Below are 13849 nucleotides of genomic sequence, written 5' to 3'. Positions count from 1 at the left end.
TTAATTGGGTGTTGCGAGATGTGACACCAATTCATTCACTAATGTCGTTCAACACTGCTAGCTGGGACCATATTTAAGGGAACAGATTAGGAGCAATTACTTCTTGCAGTTGCAGACCACATCTTAATATCCACCAAACTTCATCGTCAAACAATTTTTTATATCGTTTCCCGCTTCTTGCCTGTCATAATTCTTACTCTAACTCCTGATCCTCATTATCCATAATGTTAAATGAGTTTTTTCCAGCTAAACGATAAACAAGGTTTATATATAACATTGTTATATGTAGATACCGTATATCAAATATTTGTTCAACTTTAAATGTGTTTAAATTCATCTAACGTTGATGATATTTCAAAATAACAGCACCCATTTTTATCATAATTTAGATGTTAGGATTTATAACACCACAATCGACAGGAACGAAAGCTTAACAAGTTCTAGTCATTGTCCTCATTGGCTAACAATCTGAGACCAAGAACGAAAGCGTCATTCAAAAGCTAATCACTCACTACACAAATTTTACAAAACAGCATTGCAAATTAAACACAAATCTAATAATTAAGTCCACATCTACTACTAAAGAGGAAATTAAAGTTGTCCTACATCGCTGTGATATTCCTCGTACTTATTTGATGTTATACACTTGGTCACTCTCAAATAGGATGATAGAATCCATCCATACCTCATTTAAAAGTAACCAAATGTATGTTTAGTTTGACATACTCAACAAAACAAATGCACACAATATTTCTCATTATTCAACACTCACTTCTGCCATGTGAGGCTTCATCTTAGGAGGCCTGCCCCTTGGCCTTCCAGTGGAGGAAGCATAAGGTGACGTCGATGACAAAGGCTCGTCTGTGGTCCTAGGAACCTTCTTGGGCCGGCCTCGAGGCCTGCCACTTGACACTTTTGCAGTAGGTGGGGCATTAGGGTCCTTGGGGGGACGTCCCCGGGGCCTTGGTGAGGACAGGACTGTCCCCGGAGGGAGAGGGGCCTTGGGCTTTGGAGGCCTGCCACGGCCCCTCTTTGGTGCAGCATTAGGGTCAGGCTTCATGTAGTTGTTCTTCAAGAACGTGAGGTCGCCACTCTCCTTCATGTTGTTGAGGTGTTGGGAGAGTAATTCTGTGTGCCCTGCTGGCAGCTCCCCATAGGTGGACTCTATGTAGTTTGATATGGCTGATTTGCTTGCGCCATTGCTGTCCCCCGTAGCTTCAATTGCTTTCATTATCATCTGCACCATATGACAATCCCAACACACACAAAAAGATACAACTTCATACATGTATTTTTCAAAAATAACATATATAAAATAAAATCATAGCTTAAATTGATGAGTTTCTGCCATGTTCATATGGTAAGTGTAAAAATTGCATGAAGTGAGTCTCAACTCTCAGATCCCATAATAACGACAAACAATATTTCTCCCAGTCAAAATTACAACAACTTTGGGGTGTTGCATTCTTGTTAAAATTTCTACAAACCCTAAATTCTTTTTCCAAACATGCCTTCTAATTCAACTAAGTAGATTCAAGTTGGTGAACAAAACCAAATCAGCCTATAACGATTAGGGAACATTGAAACTCAAATGAAGATGTAGGCCAAAAAAGAAAATGAAACCAATTTTTTTTTTTAAAAAAAATTCAAACGACCTTGATACTCATAAAATTCTACTTGCTTCACTAGGAACATTCTTTGGATATTGATTTATATATTTATTAGGGTTTAAAAAGAGGGAAGAAATTGCTAGGTTAAAAGATAGCTAAGTTTACCTCAGGGTATGGAGGAAGTTTAGTATCCTCTTCTGTCGCCATTGATGTATGTTGCAGGTTGATGAGGCAGCTGAGTAGCTAGCTAGCTGGCACAGTGCACACTCCACTAAGTCACTAACCCCAAATATTAAAAATGAAAACTTTGGGGTTGTAAGAGGAGGGGTTCAATTTTTTTTTCACCCAAAGGAACAGTTTTTGGTTTGGGTGGCACTTGCAAAGATCTAGTGGTGTGATATAAAGGTAATAGGCAGCATAAATAAATTAAAAAAAATTGCAAAGCAGAGGAAAAAGAGGAAATAATAAAAATAAAATAAAAAAAGAAGATGCAAACAGTTCCCCTTTTTCACCCACCTTCTTCCTTCATCCTTTTTGGGGATTATAATGGACAGCTCGGATTTTAAAGATGGATGATGATCGGACGGTGATGGATCCGTTGTTACAGGGTAACCTTGATCGATGACATGGCAATTATGTTGAAGTTCAAAGATCTTTTTTAAGGTCCCCTTGTTCTTTGGGCTTTGTTTTTGGATGAAGTGACCCTCTTAACTCTCTTCTTTTTTCTCTGTTTTCTATCCCCTTTTTTTTTCTTTCCGTTTTTTTTTTCTTTATAAAATTGAGTATGATGATATGAAAGTAGGGAATATTATGATGCCACAAAAACATGCCACTTTCGGTTTTAGAATAATGTGGTCATATATGTTTAACTATGCAACACTTAAAACAAATAAATAAATACTCAAATTGGTTCCTAATGATTTTAAATAGATTATTTTAGTTTTCGATAAATTTTTATTGTTTATAAATTTTTGAGAATTATTATTGTCAGACAAATTGATTCATCTTTTAATCAAATTTTTAATATACATATTAGAAAAATACAATATAAGAAAAATACAGGAAGATATAATATAACATTCAATTTAGCAGACAATATGCCTAAGCTTGTTCATATTACAATAATTTTTTGGAAAAATATTTTAAACATTTATAATTTAAAAGAGTGTAAAGTCGAGTGATAAGAATCATAAGATGTTACAAAAAGAAAAAGTTATTACTTTTAATATTTTATTCAATAAAAGATAAAGAATTCCATGGTTTATAATGAAAAACAGGAAAAAGCAACTTAGATTTACCATGTAAAGAGACACAAAAATGAAGTAATATCATTGGAATTGGAACTTCGTAGAGTTTTGGTGCCTCAAACAACATGAGCAAGGAAACAAGAATGCGGTTTCAAGAAGATGAGAGTAACTACAGTTTTCGGACTAGTTAGATTCCTTCATACAAATTTTATTTGAAATGTCAAAATTTAAGTTCTTAATTAATCAATTAGACAATTTGTAAGTCATAAAATTTGTTCGCACTTCGCACCTAATAATAATTTTCCACCCAAGATTTTTGTATGTGAGGAATCGCTTCTAGCATAGCCATATGCTCTTTTGATGTGATATTAATTTTGAAATGTAATTAGTTACTTTTATATATTTTTTTATTATAAATTTTAGTATCTTACTTTCCATATGATCTAGCTATAGTGTTGTGTTCCCCAACTTCTTAAACAAAATAGGGGAAAAAAAGATGGAAGGGAATATTACGTACACACTATATGACCAACTAACATAATAATATTTTACGAAAAGCACTAACACACTAATCCATTTTCTTTTCTTATTATCAAAATTTGTCACCGTTACACATAGTCTACAGATTATTAGCAACAATTAGGTAACACTCGTAAGGGTGATTTTTTTAGATATGATTTGGGAGTGTGAGTTATACTGGGATATGATGATTACGAGTGATTTACACTGTTATGATGGCGTTGTTTTTTTTTAATTTTGGGGGAAGAAATCGGAGACACCGATTTAAAGCAGGGAGGAATCGAGCCCACCGATTTGTGTGAGTGAGAGGTTGATGGGTATGAAATCGGTGCCACCGATTTGAACTAGGGAGAGGCTAATGGGTATTAAATCGGTGCCACCGATTTGTGGGTGCTGGAAGACGTTTGCTAAGAGTGCAGTAATCGGTCCCACCGATTACTGGAGGCAGAGAATTTTATTTTAATCCGGGGTGCACCAATCGGACCCACCGATTTGGGTGTGCAGCGGTCGGTCCCTCCGATTTGCCCTTAGTCAACACAAAAAGCGGATGGTGGTATCACAGAAGCCCCATTTCTTCCTCGTCAGCTAATGTTCATCCTCTTTTCCTCTCTTCTCTTTTCTGATTCTTCTCCTTCATTTTTGTAAAAGAAATTCCTGTGAGGTTGAGAATAGTTAGTGTTATGGATGATAGAGTTGTATTGAAGATTTATTATTACGGACAGATCTTATTACAAACATATGAGGGGGTTCAATTTGTGTGTGAAAATCCATTAGATGTTGTTATTCCGTTCACATTGTCATTTGAGGAGTTGAAAGGTGTGATTTGTGAGAAGATAGATTCTCAAAGATGTAGGAGGATATCGTGTATTTTGTACAGGTATCCTTTACCTGTGTTTGGTGGGTTTGTTCAATTTCAGACCAAGTATGTGATGAACGAAGCGAGTATGCAGGAAATGTTTTCAATGTACATGGAAAATCGCCACCGAATGTCGTGCATCGAGTTATATATTGAGTTTGAGCAATCTGAAGCGGACCGTAACATTGAATTGGAAGATTATAATAGTGAAAGCGAAGATGAATTTGAAAGTAACTATGAGATCGTCGGTCCAGGTGATGACGAAGAAGCAGCTGGCGGCGCCATGAACGCAGATGTGGCGGAAGTTGCAAATGCACTAGCAAACCCGCATCTGTTTCAGGAGCCTTCTTTCATGCGGTCGTTGGATTTTGAGGCTATGCACGCACCGAAATTTCCGCAATATATGAATCCAGGTGCGTAAACCTAGGTAGCTACGTGAATTTCTGAAGTAGCAGATCGATAAGTCAGATGAGTAATGTATGTGATATGTGACCAGGCATTTGTGTCCATAGCGTTTGATTTTTTTATTAATTAATAGTTCTTTGTTGTGAATGATATTTAGTTGTTGTTTACGTAGATGGAATAGCGAAAAATAAGACTATAATGATCTTACATAGTAAAGTATGTTTATTAATTGAGTTGTAATGAAAGACTTCTTACTGAGTACATAATAAAGCATTTATTACTTTTGATGTATGCAGCCCCTCCTGTTGTGGCGGATGGTGAGTTCACAGTGGGGATGGAATTCAGTCCAAGGGAGGCAGTAATCAAGGCAATGAAAGATTATACCATACGGAGAGGTGTGGACTATCGGGTATATGAGTCGGAACCGACGACATTCTATGCTAAATGTACAGAATATGGGAATGGTTGTGACTGGTTGATCAGGGTAACCAAAATACAGAAGAAGGTTGCAGTCGACACGAGTTGCCCTACACAATGATCTATACAAGTGTGCCAGGCATGCTGAACCCCAACTAAACTGTATGATCCCACCGAAGTTGCGGAGCAAAGGTAAAAATTTCCAGTGCACCGCTGCACCCGACTTATCTGCAAACAGAATTTTCCCAAATAACAACATTATGTGACACTTTACATACATCTGCATGTGCACATCATCATTCAACACTATACGATCTCTCACACCCCTAAACCACGTTAATCTTATAAAGCTCCCTCTACAGTCATTTTTGCTGGGTGCAATTTCAAATTGGTGCAAGCACTCGGCTTTTAATGCCTCAAAGCTACTCATGGTCGGACCTGTATTATTATTTTTATTATTATTATTGTTATTATTATTATTATTCATATAAAAAAACAGCATACTAATTTTTTATTATTATTATTATTATTATCAATTAGTATTATTATTATTGTTATTATTATTATTATTATTCATATAAAAAAACAGCATACTAATCTTTTATTATTATAGTATTATTATTATTATTATTATTATTATTAATTATTATTATTATTATTGTTATTATTATTATTATTCATATAACAACAATATATCAATATCTCCCTATTCCAATCTAATATGTACATATCTTATTTTTTTTTCTCTTTCATTCATTTTTTTAACAAACATTTAGTTTTTCTTTTTTTTTTTAAATAATATACATAAAAAAAACCCAGTTCATCCTCACCGATACAAACATTCATCTCCATACATACATACAAGGTTTATTCCTATTTTTATTTCTATTTCTAACCACCTAATAATAAAATTATACATACATACATGTTTAATTTCTAATTTCTACTTATTGCCATTATAATATATATTGTTAATAAAATCTAAAATTATCACTATTATTATCATTAAATAAAATTATTAAAAAATAAAAACTTACATAATTTGGATCTCCAAGATAATTAACAATATAAAACTCTGGTTAATTTACTTCCTTGGTTTTTCTTTTTTTAGCATTTTTATTCAATTTTTTCACTGAGATAAGGGTGGTCCAACAATGGTGAAATAGTGGGGTTAAGAGCAAGCAGAAAGGGAAAGTTATTGTGAGAGTGAAAGAGATAGTGTTGGAGGGTGAAAGAGATAGGGGTATCCGGTTTTGAGTGGGTGAAACACGCATAAGGAGTCACGGGCCACCCAGGAGCCAGCTGCATGCGCGACGCGTGGCAAGGGGTCACCATTCGGTGCCACCGATTTGCGCACCTACCCCACCCTGAAATTGGTCCCACCGATTTCCTTCCCCCATCGGTGCCACCGATTTCTTCAACAACGCCGTCACATCTCCATCAAACACCCCAAAACTCCATAACCCTGCGAAACACCAGCATCTTTCCTATATCAAAATTAAAAAACTCGTAACACTCATGAGTTGTTTTTTATTGGAGAAACATGCTATCCACTTTTTTTCTAGCTTTTTTAGATTCTCCAAAACCATATACGAAGGCCATATTTGGTGTTAGGTTTGAATCATAAGAGCATCCGTTGTAAGCTCCAAAAGTTTTGATTCATTAGTAAAAAATTTAATTTTGATGGACTGTCAGTATAAAATTATTTTATATATATATTTAATTATATAACATCATATCGATAAAAATAATTACTTTTTACATAAATAATCATCCAACAAAAATGTTTGTTATTACATAACTCTATAAAACGTTTTATATTATCAGTGTATTAAAATTAAATTCTTAGTAAAAACTCGAGAAACTCACTTGTATGCACATTTTTTTGTCCTACTTTCATTTTAGAATAAAACCCAAAATAGTCCCTGACAATTACTTCAAAAGACAACGAGGCCCTTAACAAAAAAAAACCCCAACCCGACCACTGACAATTACCTCGAAAGGACAACGAGACCCCTATGCTAAAAAAATCCAAAAAATGACTAATCAGTCCAAAAAATATATCAGAAGCCGAATTAGGTATTTTTTTTTTTGGAGTCTCATTGTCCCTTTCGAAATAATTGTCAGAGACCGGATGACGTATTCACTCTTTATTTTAAACACAAATAATTCTCAGGATTTTTTTACACAAATAAATTAAAATAAATACAATGTTTTGCAATTCTCCTAATAAAAAAGTGATTGTATTTGACTATCTGTATATATTTTTTAAAAGATATGTAATTGTATTGTTTTGTAAAAAAGAAATATATATAAGAATAAAGATAAAGAAAGAAAAAAGAAATCTGTCACTTTGATAAATATCAAATACTAACAAAAAGAAAACTAACAAAAGAAATTGGAGCTTCCTTGTTTTCACCGTTATTTTTGGAGGTTTTTAAATGTGAAAAGTTCGCAGCATCCGTATATTTTTTTAATTATATATAAATGTTGGTTTTAATTAGAAATTAAAAAATATATTTTATGTAAAAATTTATTCCCAATAGTTGATCCTTTTTAACAGAGTTTAACTACAATCTTGATACAGAAAAATAGACCTAAAATCGTTAAAAAAAAAAACAACAATTTATAAATACAAGTAAGAAATCATAGCTCTTTTGCACAATTTACATTATCACAAAAGTGCAAAACCTACACCACACATGGTGAATGTGATCTACGGTTTACTCTTCCAAAAGAAATACAGCTATTGTTCGACGAACAACAATCAACAATGACTCTTGAAGCATGTCACAAATTATAAAGATTTACAATAGCCAAACACATACACTAATACACCTATTATGAACCAACTATAGTTATCAAAATCTAACCAATAATTAAACAATTAAATTAGTTAGATTATCGAATTATTATATTATTGGTTCAATTAATAAGTTATAAGTTAAATCGATTGATCTTATTATAATTAAATAATTACATAAAAATTAAATTTATTTCTTATTTTTATAATAAATATCTGTTTAGTTTTATTTTGTATTAAATTCATTATTATTTTTAAATTTTAATAACTCATCAATTAGTTTATATTTATCCGGTGGTCAATAAAATTCTTCATGATGGCCCAACAAACTCAGATACAATGATTGTAAATTCAAATATTTGTGGCCTCTACTATATATAAAAAAAGATTAATACCTCTTATATATATTTATTCCTCGTTCCAAAAAGTTATGCAACCACAACAAAAAAGTATTAATTTAGCATATTTATGTCACAAATTAAAAAAAGTGTGAACAAATAACTGCAATTCAAGAATAAAAAAGTCCAATGATCTAACCTTATGTATTTATAAAGAAAAAAAAATTAACATTGAATATACATACAATAAATAATGAAGAATGCTCTTGAGAACTAATTTTTTTCAATAAATATCAGAAAATTTATTTAAAGGTATTTTGATTCAATTAAATTAAGGATCGGCTATTGAGTTATGAAATGAACATCTCCTATACTATTTAGAATAACCATCCGAGTACAAGGGATAATAAACTCTTGACCTTTCAAATCTAGCGCTTTAATACCATGTCATAATACCACCCATCCCAAAAGCTTCACCTGATGGGAAAATGTAACACTAATAATTATATCTCTAATACTCCATAAACCTCCATTGTACACATTGTATAAATATTTCATTAGTTTCTCATACTTTCCCTTAAATTAATTACTTCACCTATTTAAATAATGACTCAATTCAAATTAATGATCAAATAACCGGATTTTCAGTTCGATTGACTGGGCTGGTTTGGTAACTGTAGGACCAACTCTTTTATTTATTTTATTTTCGACCAGGAATCAAAATGTTCCTCTTCAACCTTCTTTCCTTTGATTTTCTATTAAAATCATTTTTTCATTACATTATTTTTCTTGAGTCAAGAGCTTATTAATTATACTTTCAATCTTTACATTACTATTAGAGCCCATTTAGAAAATAACAGAAGTTACTTTTTTAATTTTTAAATTATAAAAAATCATAATATGCATATTTGGTATTATTTAAAAATAAATTTTTAACTTCTCAAGATGTTAATTCACAATATTTTAAAAAAGGTAAAATTATATGACTTCTCATTTATGAGAAGTCATTTTATCATTTTTTTAAAACAAATTGATTTTAAAACAAAAAAAAAACTATTTTTATTTTTAGTTATGTGAAACTGTTTTCTGTTTTTCTAAAAATATTGGCCATCCACCATCATTTTTACGAAAGATTTCATATCTTAGAAATACTGTTCTTTCACCACCATTTTTACGTAATGATTTATCTGCTGAAAATAGACTCTCCACCACCATTTTAAAACGAACCACTTACTGCGTATATTCTTTCCAGTTATTTTTTTATTATTTTACCACTATTTTTATTATTAAATTTGTATTTAATTTTGTGGTATAAAATTTCAGTTTTAATTTCTTTTTCATATTTGATTTTATTTTTATAGTTAGTTATAATAAGTTCTTGACCCAATAAAGGAGGAGGCTAATAAAAGTTTAAAAAAAATAAAAAAATAACAACAAAATATACATTGGCACACATTTTATATTTGTTTTTTACGTTCACCTACCATATCATACACCATAAAACAACAAACACTAACTACACAATAATTTATTTGGCATTGTCGTTAATATTATCGTGAATTAAAATTTTATTACTATTCACTACATATAAAAACACCGTTATGAGTGAAGGTAAAGTAGAAGAACTAATTTCTAATGATATTATGTGGAAAAAATCAATTGTCTAAAAAATGAAACTAACAAGAGAGCAAATAAAGAATCAATTGCCTAAACGATTGTAATTTTAGTGATTAGATTATGTAAACATTCAATTTGTTATCATCGTTATTTTAATTTTTTTTCTTATGTAAAAAAATGGTATTTTTTAAATTATTTATCCAAACGTTACAACTTTAAAATATATACTTCTATAACTAAAAATTTAAATACAAAATAACTTATTTATAAGTTGCTATTAATAAAAATCCTTATACTTTAAACTCTTTTTTTATAAATATTTATTTAAGTTATTTATCCAAACTGAGTCTTAACACATATGATTTAGCATTTTTAAATAGATTAGTAATATATAAAAATCTAAAATAAGTTTTATTTTTATAAAGAAAACTTTAGAAGATATGACCCACTATTTATGAGGTAGGTTTTGTGAAAAGGTAAATAGTGAAAGCCAAAAGGGAACTATGATTCTTCATTTGTTAAATTTTATAAAAAATTACTAAAATTTGAGAATAAATTTTGTAGTGAATCATAATTTGAGAATAAATTATTATCTGCCAACTTATTATCAATAATAATTAATTATTATATTTTAAACACATGTATAAAAAGAAAAATATCTATATAAAAATATTTCTATTAGATACAGTCGTACAAAAAAATATTTTTATTAGATGCATCCATAAAAATATTTTTATTAAGCACAATTATAAACAAGAGTTGACAGAAATTGACAAAAATACTGTTAAAAATGTAACGAGATTATAATTTTCAACTACTTATTACATATATTTTTAAATTGTAATCTAAAACCACAATTATACTTAAAGAAAGACAAGAATATAACTATTTTAATCACGCAACCTATTCTAATCTAAATGACTTAAAAGCATGCACGCGACATTTCCAACCCAACATATTAAAGACTAATTGTTACATACACAAACAAAATTCAAACTCCTAATAATTACTTAAATAGACAAATAAACTAAATAAATGGAACAACCCAAACTAGTCACTAGCAAAGATTGTTAGTGTGGTCATTTTGGTTTCTTATTCAAAAATCAATAATCCATAATATTAGAATATATTAAGAGCAGTTAACATTTACTAGAATTATCCTAATATATTCTAACACATAAAAATCATAAATTGCTTTGGAAATCAGAAAAAATGTGTTTCAACTTTCAAACAATGTTTTCGCCAACAAACTACATGCCTTGAAAAATAATATTATATAATTGAATTCACAATTTGTAAACCAGCACATAGCCTCAGAGGCTCAGACCACTAATACAAACGTAATTATTAGTAATTTCAGATTAAAAAAAATCTTAAACTGAATAATCTACACACACGAGAAATTTCTTGTCATGAATTTCAGATATTTTAGAGTCCATCAAGTCCTATCCATGGTTGATTGTCCTATTTTCAGTTACAGTTTACAAACCACCAAAGCTTCATCATCAACTAACGCTACACAAATTGTACATAACAATTCATCTAAACACGTAACACTCAAAGACACTTTTCTAACCCCAACACTTGGAAGAGAAAAACATTACCATGATTCAACAACCAAGAACAAAAAAGCGTTACCCTATTGATCAACACTAATTTCCGCCAATGGACCTTTCATTTTGGGAGGCCTCCCTCTCCCCCTCCCACTAGGCGAACCCCCAACCACCATTGGCGGTGGAGAGCCATCAAATCCCCCAGAGGGCCGGGCCATTTTCCTTGGCCGCCCTCTCGGTCTGCCACTCCCACCCGAGGTCTTAGCCTTTGGTGGGCGTGGCAGCTCATTTGGATCCTTTGGGGGCCTTCCCCGGGGCCTGGAGGGTGCAACGATAGTGCCCGGGGAGAGAGGGTCCTTGGGCTTTCGGGGCCTGCCCCGGCCCCGCCGGGGCGGCGTGTTGGGGTCACGTATGGTGTAGTTGTTTTTCCAAAAGACTAGCTTACCACTGTCCCTCATCTTTGCAAGGTGCACATTGAGCAGTGCCTTGTGCCCCTGAGGCAAACCTCCGTACGTGGATTCTATGTACTTTGATATTGTCGTTTTGTTCGAACCGTTCTCTTCATTAAGAGCTTCAATTGCCTTCAAAATCATCTGAGAAAATTCAAACAAAAACTCGCGTAAACAAAGCTCACCCAGTCTCCACTGATTTAAAATAATCTATAGTCGTTTTTGTTTAGTTAATTCCACCCGTAATTCAGTGAAATAATTTTCATTTCCATTCTCTAGCTTCCTATAAATGCAAAATCGGGGGAGATACTTAATTAATCAATATCTTTATTTTTTTTCATTTCTCCAAGTTTTTGAAATTCCAATGGAAGCATAGCAAGAACAGTTGTAAATATTCAGAATTCAGATCAAGATTAAACCTAAACAAGAAAATAAAGAAAGAAAAAGCAAGAAGGGAAGATTCTGAATGCAGTTGAAATCATCTAAAAAATCTAAAAATAATAACAATTAAAAACATAGATGAAAGTTTTAGGATCAAATAATAACTGAAAACTTTGAATTCGGTAAAGTATTAAGAGATAAATGGAGATTTGAAGAAGGGAAAAATGTTACCTCGGGGTATGGAGGGAGTGAACGAGGTTTATTAACCTCTGGAGTCGCCATTAAAAGGTTTGGCAGAACTCTCGTTCCCGTAAAGAAATACAACTTCCAAGATTCAAGGTTCTCTTCTGTCACACAACTGTCTCGTTCGTTTGGGCAGAACCTGCAAAGAATTGAGGATCTGATTTGAAGGACGAAAAGATAAAATAAAAAATAAATTAATTAAAAAAAATGCAAGAGCTTCTTTCTTTTTCTTGCAATTGCTGTTGTTGATGTTTTCGGGAAAAATCCGAACGGTTGGGATTTGGAGAAGGGTGAGTGATCAGACGGTGGGGTATTGCCACCTGAATAACACACGGATCGCTGAGGTGGCTTATGTTTTTTTATTGTTTTTAATAATACAGTGTGAAAGTACAGAGATGTCCCTGAAGGTGGACGGGGTAACTCGGTAGAAAGGTGGGGCCCAATTGGAAGCCCAAAACCGGAATGGGAGCTCCTTGTTTTCGCGACCTCAACAGATGTAGCATCCAAATTGATGTAAGAGAGCCGACGGTGAGGATTTTATGGGGGGAGGATCACGTGTGTTCTGAGTCCGTTAGATTCAGATATGGTTGTTCCCTAGTCAGTAGTCACTACTCCGCACTCACTAGTCACTAGTAATAAGTGGCAGCTACCCCCAGAGATTTATTTGTACAACACCACCAACAAGAAGGTGTCACACACTGACACACATGATAATGATGTTCCATCCAAGTGACTGAAAGAGAGTGAGGTCAATTAATATAGGTTGATTAGGTTCAATAAGCATACGACTAATGATATACTAGTACAATTTTAAATCATCATTAATTCTAAACAAGGAAAAATTGTCTGCTGTATGTTTTTAAAACAATAAATATATATAATATATTAGATTTTTAGCCTGTTAACGGAATTAGAAAAACAAGTAAGCGGTTATTACAAGGGTCTAGTCATAAGTAAACTTAACGAAATAACACTTTTATCCGGGTACTAAAATCACAAACACTTACAAATGCCAAGTTACTAAAATAAATCATTTGCATTTTAATTTTATTAGATTATAACTTTTATTGATTGTAATATTGTATAACGCAATACAATTTTTATATTATTATAGAAATTACGATAGGATATCTACGGATTAGCAATACACATAAATTGTTAAAGGGGTTCCAACACAAAAAAAAAAGAAAAAAATTGTGACACCCTTCAAGCGGTTTTTTCATGAAATCTAACAATACATAAACTTCTAAAGAGGTGTAACAATTTATGTATGAGTATAAATACGCTGAAGGGAGTTATGGATTATTCAGTTTGCATCATTTGCTAAAAGTAGAAAGAGAAGTTAAACTTTGTTTTAGAGAGAGAGGAAATTGTGAATTGAGAAGGGAAGGCTCTTAAGGCTTAGAGAGAA

The 13849-nt window shown here is 32.2% G+C and overlaps 2 protein-coding genes across 2 annotated transcripts; both read right to left on the bottom strand.

Moving 5' to 3' along the window:
* Nucleotides 1–419: 419 nt before the first annotated feature.
* On the bottom strand, nucleotides 420–2004 carry LOC107481049 (HMG-Y-related protein A). Its single transcript, XM_016101258.3, has 2 exons — nucleotides 1776–2004; nucleotides 420–1237 (listed from the first exon to the last, which is right to left on the bottom strand). The coding sequence occupies exons 1-2, from the start codon at nucleotides 1815–1817 to the stop codon at nucleotides 758–760; spliced, it is 522 nt and encodes a 173-aa protein (XP_015956744.1). The 5' UTR covers nucleotides 1818–2004; the 3' UTR covers nucleotides 420–757.
* Nucleotides 2005–11200: 9196 nt separating this feature from the next.
* On the bottom strand, nucleotides 11201–12639 carry LOC107481048 (HMG-Y-related protein A). Its single transcript, XM_016101257.3, has 2 exons — nucleotides 12427–12639; nucleotides 11201–11958 (listed from the first exon to the last, which is right to left on the bottom strand). Exons 1-2 carry the CDS (start codon nucleotides 12475–12477, stop codon nucleotides 11452–11454), a joined length of 558 nt encoding a protein of 185 aa, XP_015956743.1. The 5' UTR covers nucleotides 12478–12639; the 3' UTR covers nucleotides 11201–11451.
* Nucleotides 12640–13849: the final 1210 nt, after the last annotated feature.

This window comes from Arachis duranensis, chromosome 3, assembly GCF_000817695.3.
Source record: "Arachis duranensis cultivar V14167 chromosome 3, aradu.V14167.gnm2.J7QH, whole genome shotgun sequence".
Taxonomy (NCBI): Eukaryota; Viridiplantae; Streptophyta; class Magnoliopsida; order Fabales; family Fabaceae; genus Arachis; species Arachis duranensis.
Note: the sequence above shows the minus strand (reverse complement) of the source record. Positions and strands in the feature narration are given on the sequence as shown.